This window comes from Aythya marila (assembly GCF_965140915.1).
Source record: "Aythya marila genome assembly, chromosome: Z".
NCBI classification, from domain to species: Eukaryota; Metazoa; Chordata; class Aves; order Anseriformes; family Anatidae; genus Aythya; species Aythya marila.
The window spans coordinates 40,535,621-40,552,956 of NC_139080.1; the positions used below are offsets into that span (position 1 = coordinate 40,535,621).

General features: G+C 43.1%; 1 protein-coding gene across 2 annotated transcripts; it reads right to left on the minus strand.

Annotated features, from left to right (window-relative positions):
• Positions 1 to 2,115: 2,115 nt before the first annotated feature.
• LOC309889662 (riboflavin kinase-like) lies at positions 2,116 to 8,243 on the minus strand. 2 transcript variants are annotated; one of them, XR_014319282.1, is made up of 5 exons: positions 8,080 to 8,243; positions 7,330 to 7,481; positions 6,040 to 6,142; positions 4,709 to 5,507; positions 2,116 to 4,674 (listed from the first exon to the last, which is right to left on the minus strand). XR_014319282.1 is itself a non-coding variant. In XM_082782607.1 (4 exons), exons 1-4 carry the CDS (start codon positions 8,159 to 8,161, stop codon positions 5,377 to 5,379), a joined length of 468 nt encoding a protein of 155 aa, XP_082638733.1. In that variant the 5' UTR covers positions 8,162 to 8,243; the 3' UTR covers positions 2,116 to 5,376. The 2 variants fall into 2 exon arrangements, 1 of the variants encoding a protein (XP_082638733.1); XM_082782607.1 differs by having other exon boundaries at positions 2,116 to 5,507.
• Positions 8,244 to 17,336: the final 9,093 nt, after the last annotated feature.

Sequence of the window (17,336 nt, forward strand, 5' to 3'; positions counted from 1 at the left end):
ATCCTTCTTGTGTGGATGCAGCACTCCAGGTGCAGCACCTCCCTCCACCTGCTGCCCACCCCTCTGCTGATGCAGCCCAGGATGCAGTTGACCTTCTGGGCTACAAGTGCACACTACCAGCTCGTGTTAAGCTTTTCATCCACCAGAACCAGATAAAGGTCCTTCTCTGCAGGGCTGCTCTCAGTGAGCTCTTCTCCCAGTCTGTGCACATGTCTGGGATTGTCCTGACCCAGGTGCATCACCTTTCACTTGTTTCGTTAGGTTCACATGGGCCCAATTCTCAAACTTGTCCAAGTCTCTCTGGATGGCGTCCCTTCCTTCTGTTGTAGCAACTGCACCACTCAGATTGGTGTTGACTTGTTGTCTGATGCAGTCACTCCATAGAAGGCCACCAGTTTGGTCAGGCAGGATTTGCCCTTGGTGAAGCCATGCTGGCTGTCTCAGATCATCCCCGTGTCCTCCACGTGCCTTGACATTGCTTCTAGGAGGATCTTTTCCGTGATCTTCCTGAACACAGAAGTGAGGCTCACCAGTCTGCAGTTCCCCGGGTCCTCCTTTCTGCCCTTTTTAAAAATGGAAGTGATGTTTCCCTTTTTCCAGTCACAAGGGTCTTTGCCTGAGTGCCATGACTTTTTGAATATGATGGAGAGAGGCTCGGCAACAACAGCCGGTTCCCTCAGGACCCTAGGATGCAGGTCAAAATCAGATTGCATACTTAGCAAACTGTTCTGCAGCAGGGAAGGGGGTGAGCTGAGAGAGAGAAGCAACACGAGGTTTTTCTGGATCTTGGTAAGACAGGCTTGACAACAAATGGCTTAATAAAATGGTCTAAGGGCTGGTACCAAGGGGGAGCTGCCTGCAGGCTCCTCTGGTATAGTGTCCTGCTCAAGTTTGTCCTGCAGCCAAGAGATTTGTGCAGCAAAACAGCCTGACGGCCACTCTGCATGCATCAAACGTCACAGCACAGGTCTGTGCTCACGCAGGCTACCTGTGATGTGGGTCGCTGGGTCCTTGATGCACAATGGTCTCCCTGTCAATCAATACATAAATCTGTCCCAAATTAAGGATACCAACCAAATATCCAGACTGTTTTTCCATGTGTATTGGGCCCTAAGTTTTTCTAAATGTGAGGAAACAATGTTTTTTAATGTCTGCTAAGCTGAAGTTCTTTAGGCTATTAGGACCTGTTAGTTCAGTGCCACCATTAACAGAATAATTTTTGTGAGTATGTAGGAGGGGGCAACAAGGGATAGTAAGAAAGGGAAGCAGTGGTGGGAACCAAGTAAGGTCAGTCACACTAACTGATGAGGGCATGTTTATTCCAGCAGGATGCTCTGGTTGAAGACTACTAAGGTGGGAGACAATGACAGGATACAAACCTCTGTCATGCTAATCGATGGGCTAGCAAGCTGCAGACAACACTTCCAGGGAGGATGAGCCTGGCAGCCAATCAGATTGTGGACTGAGACCCTCAGACATGGAGGATGCAGAAACTGCAGAGCTCTGCAAACCCATGGGGATGTAATAGGGAAGTATAGGGGCAGGAAGAACAAACTGGGGAGCAGGGGGGTATAAAAGGGCCAGTCATGTGTAAAACAGGGCCACTCAGTGCACCTGTCTGGCCAAGTGCACCTAATGACCACACTGTCCCGAATATCCTGTAATTTCTCTCATTAAATCATCTCATAGTTATCTCCCTGTAGTTCTGCTCTCCCTCCTGTGTGTGTATGCTGCAAGGACTGCATGCCAGCTACTAGCAAAACCTGGATGTGGGTGAGCCAACATCAGTGCCAGCTACTGGGGTCAGGCTGGGGAAGGGGCGCCACAGCCTGTGGTGCCAGCTATCAGCGCGAGTGCAGTGGTCCCAGCGCCAGCTGGCAATAGGACCGGTGTGTGTGAGTGGAATTGGTGCCAGCTACCAGACCGAGTGGGATCCCTGACCCCCAGCCACGGGGTGAGGCAGTGTGCCCTTCCAAACCAGCTACCAGGAGGCACCAGTGTGAGTGAGGCGAGTGAGGGGCCTCTGCACCACCGGCTGGAGCAGGGCAACAGGCTACATACAGCAGGAGGAGGCAGACGCACTCTCTTCACCAAAAATTTTCACCCACATGCAGTTTGGAAAGAGTTTATTGTACAGACATTCTCATATTGCCACCAATCTTCATTTCAGAACAGCAACAGACTTCAGAGGAAGGTGGGTAAGAGTATTAAATACACTTAGGTTTTACTTGAGAAAGTATCTGAAACTGAAAAAACTGGTACTGTTCAAACTCCCAACAATTTCAGTGGCCCTCTAGTTCAACCAAATTGAGACATGAAACCTCTCTGTGCTTCATTCGCTATTTGGAGTGCCTTACAGAAGAACCACAAGTAACTGAACACAAATACTACAGCACTGAGCTTGTAAGCAAGAACAGCTCTTTGCTGACACTGAAAGAAGTTTAAGCAGAGTAATGACATACATCTAAAGTATCTCCTTCATAACACTCTAAGGAATATACTAAGATGATTTATTTGCATCAGATACAATCAGGAAGCCTATGACAAGGATTTTAACTTTGACAATTACAATTCCTTTATTAATGGTACAACGCAGCAACATCAACTGACGTAAATACAGTTCGCATATAATACAAAAATATAACCCTTCATAAAGTCTGTACTGTGCTAGGAATTATGTACTGAGCTTAAATAGTCGATATACAATGTTTTATCTTAAATAATGTGAACAGACAGGTACACTCAGCCAAATGAACCTAATAACATTTTCTCTAATTTGAAGACAAGCATACAAAGAGCAGTTCATTAGCTCATTGTATCCATACGCCATACTTCACATAGGAGTCAAGAGCAAACAAAGTTTTTTTTCAAGTTTTGCCTTTGCCACTGTTCTCTGTCCATAGCCCAGTGGTTCTACAACCAGAGAATTGAATTTTGGATAGTAGCATTTACTAGCAGATACGGAAAAGTATTACTTGGACAACCAGCTTAAGGCACTATGGTTTCCACAACAGACACATGAAAGTACTGGGGAAAAAACAGAGTTCAGCTCTGCAAACCCATGCAGGTGTGCAGAGGAAAGGGAAGCAGGAAGAACAGATAGGGGAGCTATGAGAGTTCAGCTACAGTACAATGACAAACATCAATTTATTCTTTAAATATATATTTGGCAACACATTTAGTAGACTTCTGTGTCTGCTACTTATTCTTCCTAAAAACAGAGAAAGGTAACAATGCCAAAATGTTACAGTCTCAAGAATTCCTACAGCCTTTGCCTAAAAAAAAATTTCCCTTCATCCCTCCATTTTAAAATAATAAAAAAAAAAATCAACTTTCACTTTTGCAAGACAATCCTTTTACAGATTTTTACATACAGTTCCTAACAAGTTATACGTAAGAAGTCCACTAGGTTGTTTTGTTCTTCTTTTAAAGAAAATATTTCTAACTGCTGATTAGTGAATTTTCTTCCTAATATTCTCCTTTTAAGAGAGCAGAAGTATGCTTAAAATATCCAGGTAAAAGGTAGGACAGAACTGTCAGCATCTCAGTAGAGAAACGTATAACCACCTTGGCTCTGCAGATCAAAATGTCTATGCTAACAAGTGCTCGTGCAGAAATAAGCGCCCCCAGTTCTGTATTTCTTCTGTCTCTGCTATCAACATCACTGATGAACAACTCATTTAAATCATCTCAAGTTTCTGTTCAAGCTCTTCACAGCAAACAAGTCACCCTGACTCACTCAAGACCCCTTCCTTAGCAATATCCCCTGGTGCTGGCTCAAAGTTAAGACAGTATGAAGTGGAACCAGCATCCTTACAGTACCTGCCACGAAGAAGACTCAGAAAGCTACCTTCTTAAAGCCCTCTTAAACCCTAGACTGAAATGTAGGACCCAGATGGGTTATGAGAAGTAAATTCAGAAAGCTATACTACACGAATTGTGCATTCCCAAATTGTATGGGACAGTTCTGTGCATTCCCAATTTGTATGGGACAGTTCTGACACAGAACTACAGGTTACATATTGACAGAACTATTTTCAATTTCAGAAAATATTTCGGCCACAGCACAAGCCAGTATCAGAAGAATATGAAGATGATAGTCACAGCAGCTTACCTAGCTCCCCATGCTGAGCAGAGGATAGAAAAATCTAACAGAGAACAAAAAAAAAAAAAAAAACAGATTTAGAATCACACACGATACATTCTTAGTATTATCCCAAATTACTATTGATTTTGACAATATCACCTCTACTTATATGTGCATACATTTCAGAGTAGTGAAGGGTGCACTTACTTGCAATAAATACGTTATACCTACTACAGTGTTGATGTTTTATTATATGAATCCCCAAGGGCTGTCATCTGGATATTGATCTGCTCGGTTAACCAAAACTTTGGATCTTACGTATGCTTGGTGTGGAGGGCTGACGGTGTTTTTCTGTACCTTAAACTAACCTTGAAGTCAGTCATTTTGTTGTCAATATGAGAATAACCTCAAGATCCTCTTCATCTAGGGTGTCAGCAGCAGATACAAATGCAAAGTTGCCTCTTCTGCCTTACAGCCCAAAGAGCACAAGTCTTGTTATAGTATTTCCACATCCTTAGAACCTCAACCTTTACAGTACATTGACATTCATTTTATCATTCATTTCCTGAATTTCAGTGGAACATTACCTCTGAAGGAAACTACAGAGGTAATGTACATTACATACATTCTCATATATTTCTGTACAGCTGGCTGTACATATCTCAGATTCCAGTAAATCAATGAGCAGCAGTGATTACATCTATTTCAAATAAAGTTAAAATAAATAATTTCAATTGAAATGACAGTTTAAACCACAACAGCTGTAAAGCACATCAAAAATAAGAACCATAGAGAGTTATTCGTGTTATGGTTATCTAATCATTGGCTTCCTGCACCACAGGAAATTTTCAATCAATAACAAAACTTCCTAAGCTGCTAGCTACAATTGAGATGTAAAAATTATGGAAAATTGGGAAAAAGGGGTTGGAATAACATCTGTATGTTAAAAACTGACGCTTTTCACTTGAGTGAACTCTACACCCCTTCACGCTGAAGAGGTCACAGTTCACTTTAGTCACGTTCTATGTGCGCTACTGACTCTAAACAATTGCTAATTTTTAGATATACAATTTATCCAAAAAGAACTAGAACCACTTTCTACTCCTTCTGAATGATTGGGTTTGATCAATTCACTTGTGCAAACTTAAATCCCCTTATATGGTTGATTCCTATCTCATTGCCTAGACAGACATGACAAAGTACCTATGTAAGCAGTGCAAATATAAGAGCTCCACAATAGGAACAAGAGAGGGAAAAAAAAAAAGCAGGTAAAAAGCTCATTGGTTTGCTCAGTGGTCGTTTACTATTTTGCCTCCTGGCGGATGAAAGAAGTTGTCTTCTTTCACTTTACGATGTTCCGGTAAATCTAGCTGCCTTTTTGCCTCTTCAATGTCTTCCTGAATTGCTGAAATGAGTGCCTCTAAAAATAGAAGAATAGGGATATTTAAAAGCTGATCAGAATTCTAAATACACAATAACAAGCAAAAATATCTTGTTCCACAGAATTACAGAAAAATCACAGAGGTAGAATATAATTATTACAACAAGGTTGGAAAAGCAAAGTTCTTTTTTTCAAGCATGTCTGAGCTGCGTTTTCCACCACTACCTTGTTCCAAAATTAATTTTAGAAAAAGATCAAAACAGTTTCATGAACTGTTTGAATCCTAACAGAACTGCATTTTCAAAAGAAATGAACAGACTAGACCAATGCTTTTATGAGAAGCTCATGATTTTAAAATTACTCCTCAGACAACTGAAATTTAGACTGAAACAAGATGCGGGAGCATTTTTTTAAAATTATTATTATTGAACTAACTTATACATTACTACATTTAGCTTATGAAAACATTCTACTGAAAGTTCAAAGGCCAAGAGGTAAAACAGCTCATTGTGAAGAAAAAGAAAGTGAAGACATATTACTTGCATGAATGAAACAATTCTGTGATACTGACCTAAGGAATCAAAGTTTTTTTCTGGTCGAATATACCCAATTATGGCTATGCTGAGAATTTCTCCATAGAAGTCCTCTTTGAAGGTGTGGATAATGTGTGTTTCCTAAAGGAAGAGAAATTCGTTGGCATTTATGATTAACTTGGAACTTTTTCCCCTCACAGTAAGTATGTTCAGCTAATACCTCTAATTCCAATTCACCACAACACATACCAATGAAACTAAGACATTTAATACATACAATGCAAGATTAGGAGGCTAGTTAAGGCTACTGTGAGGAGGGAGAACTGTACTTTTGCACAGAGTTTAAGAAAGGTTTTTCACCACAGAGTATTCTGATAGCCAAATTAAAAGGAAGAAAAAAAAAAAAAAAAAGAGAAACGTTCAAGAGAAATGTTTCACTGCTTCCCACAAGTAGTATTTATAAAGCAGCAAATAACAAAGAAAGCTTAATCTTTCATTAACTTAATGATGAAACAACTATGAAGACATACTGAAAAAGCTGGCTTAAGGAATGCTTTTACAAGTAGCTCTGAATGATAAAAATCAGGAAAATGAATGACAGAAATCCAGGAGTGAAGGCTGAGAAAGGATTCCCCATCCTACGTCTTGTTCAGAAAACACAGCTGCAAAAAATTTGGAGTGTACGTTTATAAAAGCCAAAGGCATCAGAATAGTCATAAACTTAGGATCTTAGAAGGAGAAGATTCATGCCCAAACAAAGGTGCTTTCAACAATTGAAACAGAGCTCTCTGCAAGGCTCAGGAGAAACACCAGCACCTGACAACAAGAAAAACACTGCTGTCACAGCTCAAAATTTACCTCCTCCATCCTGTTATTACACATTTTTGGATACTAGTCCTGTATATCTGGCCACAGCACCACATCTACGGATTCCATCATTTAAGAGAAGGACAGAAAATAATTATATATTAAGGTGCCCCCACATCTCTTAGCTTTAATGTAGACAGACAAGGTTAGATCATGCCAGATCATGCTAGGGATCTCAATAACTAGTAAATTCAAAGCATCTACTGAGCGTATGCTTCCTTAGCTATCAGCACTATAAGCAACCACCGTTTCAGAAACAGATAAAATATTGATCTCTGAAGTACTTAGGCAATGATGGAATAGGACAAAGAAAACAAACTTTGTTTGTCTGTGGCTATGTACCATCTGGCTACAGAGACTATTTTCTCTTCAAAACACAAACATACAAAACTGACACCAAATACATTTCTAACAACAAGCAGAATTTCTAGGCGAAGTACTGCACAAAGCAAAGCTCTTACCACTGATTTCTTAGTATTCTTATAGAAAGGATTCCATCCTATGCTCAAAACCATTTTATGCACATCTCCATTTCCAACACAGGCCCATCCATAGTATATACCAGTAGAGATATCAGACGGAAAGCTTTCAACTACTTGCTCGGAAAAGTTTGCTGAAAAAATTTTAGAAAGGGTAAAGTGTAAGTGACCTTGTGGAACTCCAGGGCATCACAGAGCCCCCAAAGACTTAAAATTTCTGCCTACAGATTGAAGGCTTATGCATGCGATGATGACTGTGATGTAACATGCTGCTCAGCAAGACATGACATATAAAACAGCTTCGTAGGATTCAGCCCCCGTGGCGATACCAGCGCTATCAGATCTCTCGCACGTGCTGTTTTACATACACGCCAGCAAATATTAATAAGCACGTGGGGAGCGTTCAGTAGGTAAACACTTCGCGATCAGGGCGACCGCTACGGCTTTAATAAGGTCAAAAACAAAAAAAAAAAAAAAAAAAAAAAAAAAAGAAAACAACAAGCGAGCGTCTTCCGCGCTGTAAAACAACTTTGAGAACTAGTTAGCGAAACAATCACTTCACAAGCACGTACAAAGGCGTGAAAGCACCACCGCTGCTCACGGCAGCTGAACCCCTGCCCAGCTCCACACGCCCTGCCCGCGGCGCCGCCGTCAGGCGCAACACCGAGGGGCCCGGCGGCGGTTGAACGGCCCAACGGCCGGCCCAACGGTCAGTCCCACCCGCCCGCTCACCGGTGGGGACGCCGAGCTGCCGGGAGCCCCGCCCGAAGCCCTTCACCACCTCGCCGCGGCAGAAGTACGGCAGCTGCCTCATGGCCGCGCCGCCGCCGCCGCCGCTCACCGCTTCCTCCTCGCCCAGGGCGACGCCAAGCCAGGAGGAGGGGGAACAATAGCGGGGAGCGCCCCGGCGCGCAGCCCGCGCAACGCGGCGGAGGGAGCCTGCCCCCCCCCCCCCCCCCCCCCCTCCGCCAAATGGTCTCGGCCAAGCGCTGGCCCCGCCCGGCCGGGAGGGGGCGGCCGTTGCGCTGCGTGAGGGGCGTGGTGCCGGGCGGCCGCGGCGGCCCCAGCATCGCCTCAGGGCGAGGCAGGAACCTGCGCTGCCCGCCAGGTGGCACGCAGCCCCCGCCGGCACACCGCCGGCCCTCAGACCTGCAGGAGTCGAAATAGCACAGCAATAGGACATATACAGTGTAATAGAACGTATATAATATCAATAATAGAACAGCACGAAGGGCTGTGCCAGGAGCCGCGTGATTAAACGTTGCCCCGAACTCTTCAACTGGTGGCTGCTGTTTGTCAGAGCCATCCTGTCAAATGGTCGTCCTCTCTCATTGCGGTACCTTGCTGCGATTCAGCCAAAATTTAATCTGTCCTTGATGCTAGGCATCCTTATTTCACACTTGATCGCACCTAGCTCATACTGGAGATGGGGATCTTGCACAAGTAAAACTTGGTTACCTGACCTGAAATGTAGCAGAGTTAGCAGACATTTTTCGTCAAAAGGCCTGTCTGAATTTCAGTGATGAGCATGTCTGCTAGCACTGTCAAAAGACCAGTTCGATAGCTTCTGCCTGCCTGTAACTTGAAAGCTCCAGTGCCGTTTCATGCAGCTACAAAGGAACTTCTCTTCCTTGCTTATAATGAGTTATCTACAGCTATTGTTGTTGGTAATAAGTTCTTAAATATTTTTATTATATATATATGCAACCACAGAAAACAGAATAAAGAGAACAAGAGCATGTGTTGAGTCATCTGTGTAGGCCCTGTGCCAGGTTACTTGATTAAATATAAGCTTTGTGGACTCATCATACTAACCAACATTTATTGCACCGCTGAACATATTCTGTTCACCATTTCATAATAAATCATGTGACTTGTATCACAACACAGCCTCTGTCTCCTGTCACCATCCTGTCACCATACTGCAAAGGGGTAGATTCCTAGGCATGGCTTACAGTGAAATATCCTGTTTCCTCCATGTAAAGCAGGGGAAAATAGTAATAAAATATCTGGTGGATGCTGGGATATTCTAGGGCTGCCCTGGCCAAGCTGGAAATTCTGGTCACACTGGGCTCTGATGAAATATTCAGGAGGTAACTCGGTGAAAAGAGTGCCATGTAGTAAAACTAGTAGCACTTTAACCAGCTCCTTGGAAGTTTCCATTCCCAGCATGACAAAACTCTCATTGATTCAGGAGTTCAATCCAAGGACACTCTGGCACGCCTTGCTTTTAGTGGGCTGAAACCAGGTGGTGAAATCAGAGTACAAAGTAATATACAAAACACCCTTGCAAGAATGTCTAATAAGCGTAGCTGCTTCAAAATTATTTTTCTGTATTTTAGCCTGGAACAGCAAAACACAGGATGTTTTTGTTTGTTTATTTTTAACAGTAATTTTTTTGTTCTATTTGAAAGGAACGTGTTCTTTTATAAAATAACAAATTTGTGTGATGGCTAGCAAGACTGCATTATACGACAGGAAAGTGATGTAATAGGGTAGTGACAAGTACTATCAATGTTAGCACCATAAAACAGCTGATATAATCTACTGAACACTTTCTGGTAATTGCGGAAGATTCTAGCAACTACCATTTGCATGTTACAAAATAACGTGACATACAAAGCTTGTCTGATTACTTACTGGTGCAATTCAGATGTTGCAGAAATATGACATAACTGTGTAGCACCTCATGCTTTTTGAAAGTTTGTATTTGGTTTGAAAGTTCATGTGTGTTCAAAAGTTGCCCTCAGCTTTTTCCTTCTTACTGCCCTTTCTCCACACTGAACCCTCAACTGGCTTCATGAAAAGTGCACAGCACCACTTTCAACTAGCTCAACTGCTCTCACTGGTCTTTGCACAGCATTGGATCATGCCATGTATACGTACCTCATGGTTAGCACTTAAAATTCTGTGTGTTTTAAAGCTGCTGAAGAACACAAGCTTTCTTCACAGATTATATGCATTTTACAGCCATCCCTATGACAGGTGTCTCAGTTTAAGCAGCTGTGATCTCACGAGTTGTGATAAGGCTGAACCATGCCGACCCAGATCAACATGTTTGAACCAGTCTATCACGCAGTATAAGAGCAATTCAGAAGTTTGATGTAGATTTTTAACCTGCTATGAAACAAAAGATATAATTCAGTGTGATTAGTGGTTTGGTGCAATCCTGAGGGAGAATCCTACCCACAGAGGTTTTGGTAACAAAAGAAGTCATACAGAGCAAGGTATCTCAGGCAGCTTCCATTCCTAAAGATGAGTAAGTAAAATTCTCATCTGTTTGAGAGTCTGTGTTCCAAAATACCTTGAATTCCTTGGAAAACAAAACAGATTGGTATCAGGATTCCCACAATGAAATGTAGAAAAACAAGACTGTTGAGATGTCAGAGAAGTTGTTTGGGAGTAGTTAGCTGTGTCATCAGGAGTTGTGCAATACCTTGTGGCTGAATAGATGCTAGGGATCTCATAAGTGAGTGTCAAGATTGTTCTGATCAGTAGTCCTCTGAAAATGGCATGCAAGACTGTGTTAGATAAAGCAGGTAGCTGTGAAAAGTTAGGAAAATCGTAAACAAATACAGCTAGATGGGTATTGGTTTTCCAACTCATTAAATGTAAATAAATAAATAACTTAAATCATAGGATGTCCCAAATTCGAAGGGACCCACAGGGATCATCGAGTCCAACTGCTGGCTGTGCACAAAACCATCCAAAAACCTGACTGTGTCTGAGAGTGTTGTCCAAACACTTCTTGAACTCCAGCAGACTTGGTGCCATGACCACTTCCCTGGGCAGCCTGTCCCAGTGCCCGACCCCCCTCTGGGTGCAGACCCTTTCCCTAACCCCCAGCCTGACCCTCCCCTGTCCCAGCTCCATGCCGTTCCCTCGGGTCCTGTCGCTGTCCCCAGAGAGCAGAGCTCAGCGCCTGCCCCTCCGCTCCCCTCCCCTCGTGAGGGAGCTGCAGGCCGCCATGAGGCCTCCCCTCAGCCTGCTCTGCTCGGGGCTGAGCAAACCCAGGGACCTCAGCTGCTCCTCACATGTCTTTCCCTCTAGACCCTTCAACAACTTTGTAGCCCTCCTAATACTTTTATGTCCTTCTTGTACCATGGTGCCCAAAACTGCACCCAGCACTAAGCACTGAGGTTGCACTAGCACAGGGCAGAGCAGGACAATCCTTTCCCCCCACCAGCTGGCAGTGCTGTGCCTGACACACCCCAGGGTACAGTTGGTGCTTTGGGCTGCCAGAGCACACTGCTGGCTCATGTTCAGCTTGCTGATGATCAAAACCCCCAGATTCCTCTCCACAGAGCTGCTCTCCAGCCTCTCATCCTCCAAGTCTGTACATAAAGTCAGCGTTACCCCATCCCAGCTGCAGAATCCAGCACTTGATCTTGTTAAACTTCTTATGGTTGATGATTGCCCAGCCTTTTGGTCTGTCGAGATTTCTCTGCAAGGCCTCTCCACCCTGAAGGGAGTCCACAGCTCCTCCTAATTTAGTGTCATCTCTAAAAGTTACTTAGTGTGCATTTGGCTCCTGTGTCCAGAGCAATTACAAAGACTGTAGAGAAAAGGCCCTAAAATGGAGGTCTGGGGAACCCCACTATTTTGGATTGGTGAATCTGGATAATTTCGTTTTTCAATGAATTACACAGCAAAAAAAAAGAATTAATTAACTCTTTTTTTTTTTTTTTTTTTTTTTTTTAATATACTGTTCTGATGTGGAAAGTATTTTACTCTTAATTCCCACTTTCCATGGAAAAGAAAAAAAAAAAAAAGAAGACAAAGGTACTAAAAGCTTACAGGAAAGGGCTATTTCTTGCAGGAAATAGCTTCTTAGAAGGGAGTAAGCTGAAGTGGGAATGAATATGGAGATAACAGGATATTTGATGTTTATGATAGTACAGAAGTTTGGGAACATTTTAAAAAAGAAAATAAGCCAGTATGTCAAAACTGTCTGTCTATGCCACAAGAATAAATTTCATGATGACAAAAGGAATTAAAATGAAAAGTAAAAAAATAGTGAGTACTGGTCCCACTTATGGGTTTTATTTAGAAGCGCTGGGAAGAACAGATCCCCTCTCAAAACCACAAAAAAAAAAAAACAACATGTTGCCCCAATGGTAGATTTGCATTTTTTATGTCCAGGAACTACCTGCATTGTCCTCATTTCTCTTCTCTTTATGAAAGCTGAAGAGGTCTTATGAATTTTCATTACAAGAGAGAAACATTTTTCTCCTACGCAAGAGCATCATAAAGAGCAGAAGAATAAATAGTGTTTCTAATGACTGATATTGCAGGGAGGAGAAGACAAAGGAAATGGCTCAATTTTTTCCTCCTTGCTAATTATCAGCGTTTAAAATCATTCTCTTACCTTCCATGTGCTCACCATTACAGCTTTGTTCACACGCTAACAAATGACTGAGCAAAAAAAAAAAAAAGAGAGATTCTGCTGAAAATTACTAATTACAAAAGCAATGTGGAATTCATAATATTCCTGCCATCATGAATATACTCCCAATCTCATGTAGGGCATGTCTGCATTTGTTACAGCACTATCATCTATGCAAGTAAACCACACATTCATTTAGCAATCTGCTTTCTGCTGCATTTTAAAGAAATAGAACTAGTCATAGTTAATGCTTGCTGCTGCAAAGTGCCCCTTCTGAATGCATGCTATTTGCAACCACATTATCTTAATACAGGATATATTTGCACAACAGTGAGGGAAAGGTTAGCCATGATTTCTGCTCTTGTCTGTTGGGCTACATTACAATTGCTGCATACATGATCCTAATATTCCTCCTAGCAGCTTTTGCCAGACCTGTCCATGCTGTGAGCAGAGGAGTTACACAGCTCCTGCTGAACGAGTCTGAAAAAGTTGCCTCACTGTCACTTGCCTTGCTAGTAAACCTGGCCTAATGCTGCTCTACTGATCTGTTTGGGTTTTATGTGGGAAGGGCATGGTAGCAGGGAGGCTGCAGGGGTGGCTCCTCTGAGCAGAGCCCAGCAGCTGCCCCATGTCAGATCAGAGCCAGCTCCAGACAGCTCCAAAAGGGACTCCACTGCTGGCCAGAGCTGAGCCACGGAGCAATGCTGGTTGTGTCTCTGGGAGAGGAGACTGAAGAAAAGGGGGAAAAAAAAAACTGCTGTGCAACAGCAGCTGGGAGAGGGAAGTGGGAAGCAGCCCTGCAGTCCCCAAGGTGAGTGCTGCAGGAGGTGCTGCAGGCAGGCAGCAGCAGTTCCCCTGCGGGCTGTGCAGGGAGAGGCCCCTGGTGGAGCAGGCTGTCCCCCTGCAGCCCATGGGTCCCACATGGAGCAGATCTCCACGCTGCAGCCCCCCCACGGGTGGAGGAGCCCCCGGTGGAGCAGGTGGATGTGGCCTGGAGGAGGCTGTGGCCCATGGAGAGCCCCCGCAGGAGCAGGCCCCGGGCCGGAGCTGCAGCCCGTGGAGAGGAGCCCACGCAGGAGCAGGGGGCCTGGGGGGAGCTGCTGCTTGTGGGGGACCCGTGCTGGAGCAGTTTGCTCGTGGGGGATGGATGGACCCCGTGGTACGGAGCTGTGTGGGAGCAGGGCTTGAAGAGCTGCTGCCTGTGGGCAGCCCCCGCAGGCTCAGTTTGGGAAGGACGGCATCCATGGGAGGGACCCCACAGGGAGCAGGGGCAGAGAGGGACCGAGAAGGAGTGGTGGACACAAAGCATCAGGGACTGACCGCAGCCCCCATTCCCCTGTTCCCTTGCACTCCTAGGGGGAGGACGTAGAAGAGGGTGGATGAGGGGAAGGTGTTTTTAGTTTGCTTTTAGTTTCTAGTCTGCTAGTGATAGGCAATAAATTGTATTAACCTCTGTACTTTAAGTCTGTTTTGCCCATGGCAACAATCATTGACTGATATCCCTGTCCTTATCTGAACCCTTGAGCCCTTTTCATCATGTTTTCTCCCCTTTTTTCTTTGAGGAAGGGGAGTGAGGGAGTGGTTATGATGGAGTTCAGTGGTCCAGCTAGGCAAAACCGCCACAGTATCTGCTGAGTCAACCAAAACTATGAATTCAAAAGATATGTGCAAAGTTACATAAGTAACAGAAGACTGGTTTCTGATTTCTTTGGTTTGTGGGCAGTTGGGGTGGAATAAAGCCCTGAAGTTAAAAGAGGAAGAAAAACTTGTGATCCTGCCTCAAGCAATTCCTTAAAAACTATTTCCCTACAGTGAGTATACAGCACAGACAACATTAATACTAATTCCATAAACATGAATACTCTATTAAACCAGAAAAAGTACAAAATTATTTCTATTAAACATTCATGGATTTAAACAACTATGGGCAAAATTGAGGTGCACTTCCTCCAGAGTTAGCTGTTCCCCCATAGGCAGGCAAAGTTCTTATTAGGAACAATATTTAGGAGCAACAAATAAAATGAAGAATTCATTTTTTTGCACTTAGTACTTTCTGAATCATTTCCTACACCAATGCCAAACCATGCACAACTATGGCATATGGTATCTAAAGGCAAGAACACACAGATATGAAGGAACAAAAGGCTGCTTCTAGGGTCAATGGCTACTAACAAATAGCTGTTGTTCTATCCATGTGTTTCCTGTTTTTTTTTTTTTTTTCTTTTTTCTTTTTCTTTTTTTTCCCCAACCTATCATGCATTTAACATACATTGTGTGATAAACAATCATTGCCCTTACCAGTAAGTAAGGTATTAAAGAAGAAAGTAGCCCTACTGCATTACTTAGGATAGAACAGTTAAATTAGATTAATTTCCTCATGTAAGTACTTCCAACTTCGTTGAAGTTCAAAGCATTTCATCGTGTTTTCTTTTACTTTCTCTTCAGTTTATTTGACTCTTTACTCAGCAGTGTGCAACCTATCATGTTAATATTGCAAATGTGTCAATTGTGCATATGCCAAAATGTTGGATCTGGTGACTGAAAAGAATGACAGACACAGGACTGTGAATGAGGAGAATGTGTCCATTAGTTCAAGCATGGACTTTTGTAGGTTATGTCCTTACTTAGAGGTTTGTATTAAATATTTTTTTCTAAGTAGAATATTGGCCTTAGTCCATCCACTTTTGCACCATCAGTTTGTCTCACAGTGCTCCTTCCAGCATGGACACTTGCTCTGAATCCCACACCAAATAAGACCTTCTGGTTTCCATCAAGTTCCCCAATGAACAATGGAAACTGTCTGCTGGCAGTTAATTCTTGTGCCATTGTGGTGGTTTTGCACCAATGACCAACTAAATGCCACCACACTGCTATCTCATTCCCCCTCTTCAAAGGAAGAGGGAGAGAGAAAATATGGTTGGAAACAAGAAAGGCTCACAGGATGATAAAGATAATATAATTGAAGGAAACAGAAAAACAATTATCCTCTAATTTCCATCAGCAAACAATGTTCAGCCACACACTGGAAAGCAGGTCCTCAATTCACATAGCAGTTATATGGGAGGACACACATCTTCATAACAAGAGCCTTCCCTTCTCTTTTCCCCTTCCCCACCTTTTATTGCTGACTGTGACATTATATGCTATGAAATATCCCGTTGGTTGGTTTAGGTCAGCTGCCCTTGTGATGTCCCCTCCCCACCTCTTGTCCACCCCCAGCATACTGGGTTTGGGGTGGTTGGAGGGTATCTGGATGCTGTGTCAGCTCCGCTCAGCAATAGACAAGTTGTTGGTGCAATACCAGTGCTGTTCTAGCTACAAGTGCAGAGCACAGCACTGTGTGGGTTGTTGTGGGGAAGGTGAACTGCATCCCAGCCAGACCCAGCACAGCCACACGTCAGGTCTGACAGACCTGTTCTCCAAGATGCTGCTGGGTAATTGTGTGTCACTGTAAGAACAGAAAGACTTCAGTGATCTAGATACTGCAGCTGGTGATGTTTGTTGCTAAATTATCTACGGTGTGCTTCTCTTTCAATACTCCCAGTTAAGCTGCATACATCAGAAATGAAAATGATTACAGTTTTGCTTTTTGGGAGTTATAATTAAAAATTGCTTTCTTTTGCACCTTATCCTCCTCAATAAATAAATAAATAAATAAATAAATAAATAAATAAATAAATAAATAATCATTACAGTTTTAGGAAAATTATATTCCATGTACTTTCTCAAGGGTATTCAAACCTGTGGAAGCTTGAAACAGCTCTTCTAACTCAGCAGTAGGTTCATGTGGACATGTTAAGAATGGAAAGAAAGAGAGAGAAAGAGAGAAGGAGAGTAGGAAAGAAGGAAAGAGAGAAAGAGAGAGAGAGAGAGAGAGAGAGAGAGAGGGAAGGAAGGAAGGAAGGAAGGAAGGAAGGAAGGAAGGAAGGAAGGAAGGAAGGAAGGAAGGAAGGAAGGAAGGAAGGAAGGAAGGAAGGAAGGAAGGAAGGAAGGAAGGAAGGAAGGAAGGAGGGAAAGAAGGAAGGAGGGAAGGAAGGAAGGAAGGAAGGAAGAAAAAGAAAAAAATGATATTCTCCTCTTGTAGTGGGCTATCAATCCATGGAAGAGAATCTATTTGAAGGACTGTTTTGAAGTACATTCTCATTTTCATGCTATATATTTAATACATTTTTACTGCCCGTCGTAGACCTGTTAACTAGCATTTGAGTTTCTGAACCTGTTGCCTTTGGAGGAGCTTTGCACCAAATCACTCAGAGCCCAATGTATTCTGGAAAAATCTTTGAGAAGATGCCATGAAATAATACATACCAAATGCAACCATGCTTTTGCTAGCATGTTGGTTCACCGCCCTGCCCTGCCCCTGGCTGTTCAGTCTCCACTTCACTACTCAATATCCAACTCATAATCCTCCAAAAGGTCAAATTTAGAAAGTCAGTCATGAATAAATCAGTCAAACAATCAAACAGGCTGAGGACAATGCTTGTAGAGAAGGCACAAATGTGACTTCATGGGCTGGTCTCTACCACCATATCTAGTTTCATTTCAGTAATACATAAACTCAAAGCCTTATTAATTACCACATTGGGCTGAGATTTTTGCATAC

Coding starts and splice junctions, on each gene's coding strand:
- LOC309889662 (XM_082782607.1), bottom strand. CDS start 8,161: ATGAGGCAGCTGCCGTACTTCTGCCGCGGCGAGGTGGTGAAGGGCTTC. Junction 6,143..7,329: donor AGAATACTAAGAAATCAGTG/GTAAGAGCTTTG, acceptor CTCTTCCTTTAG/GAAACACACATTATCCACAC. Junction 5,508..6,039: donor AAAAAACTTTGATTCCTTAG/GTCAGTATCACA, acceptor TTCTATTTTTAG/AGGCACTCATTTCAGCAATT.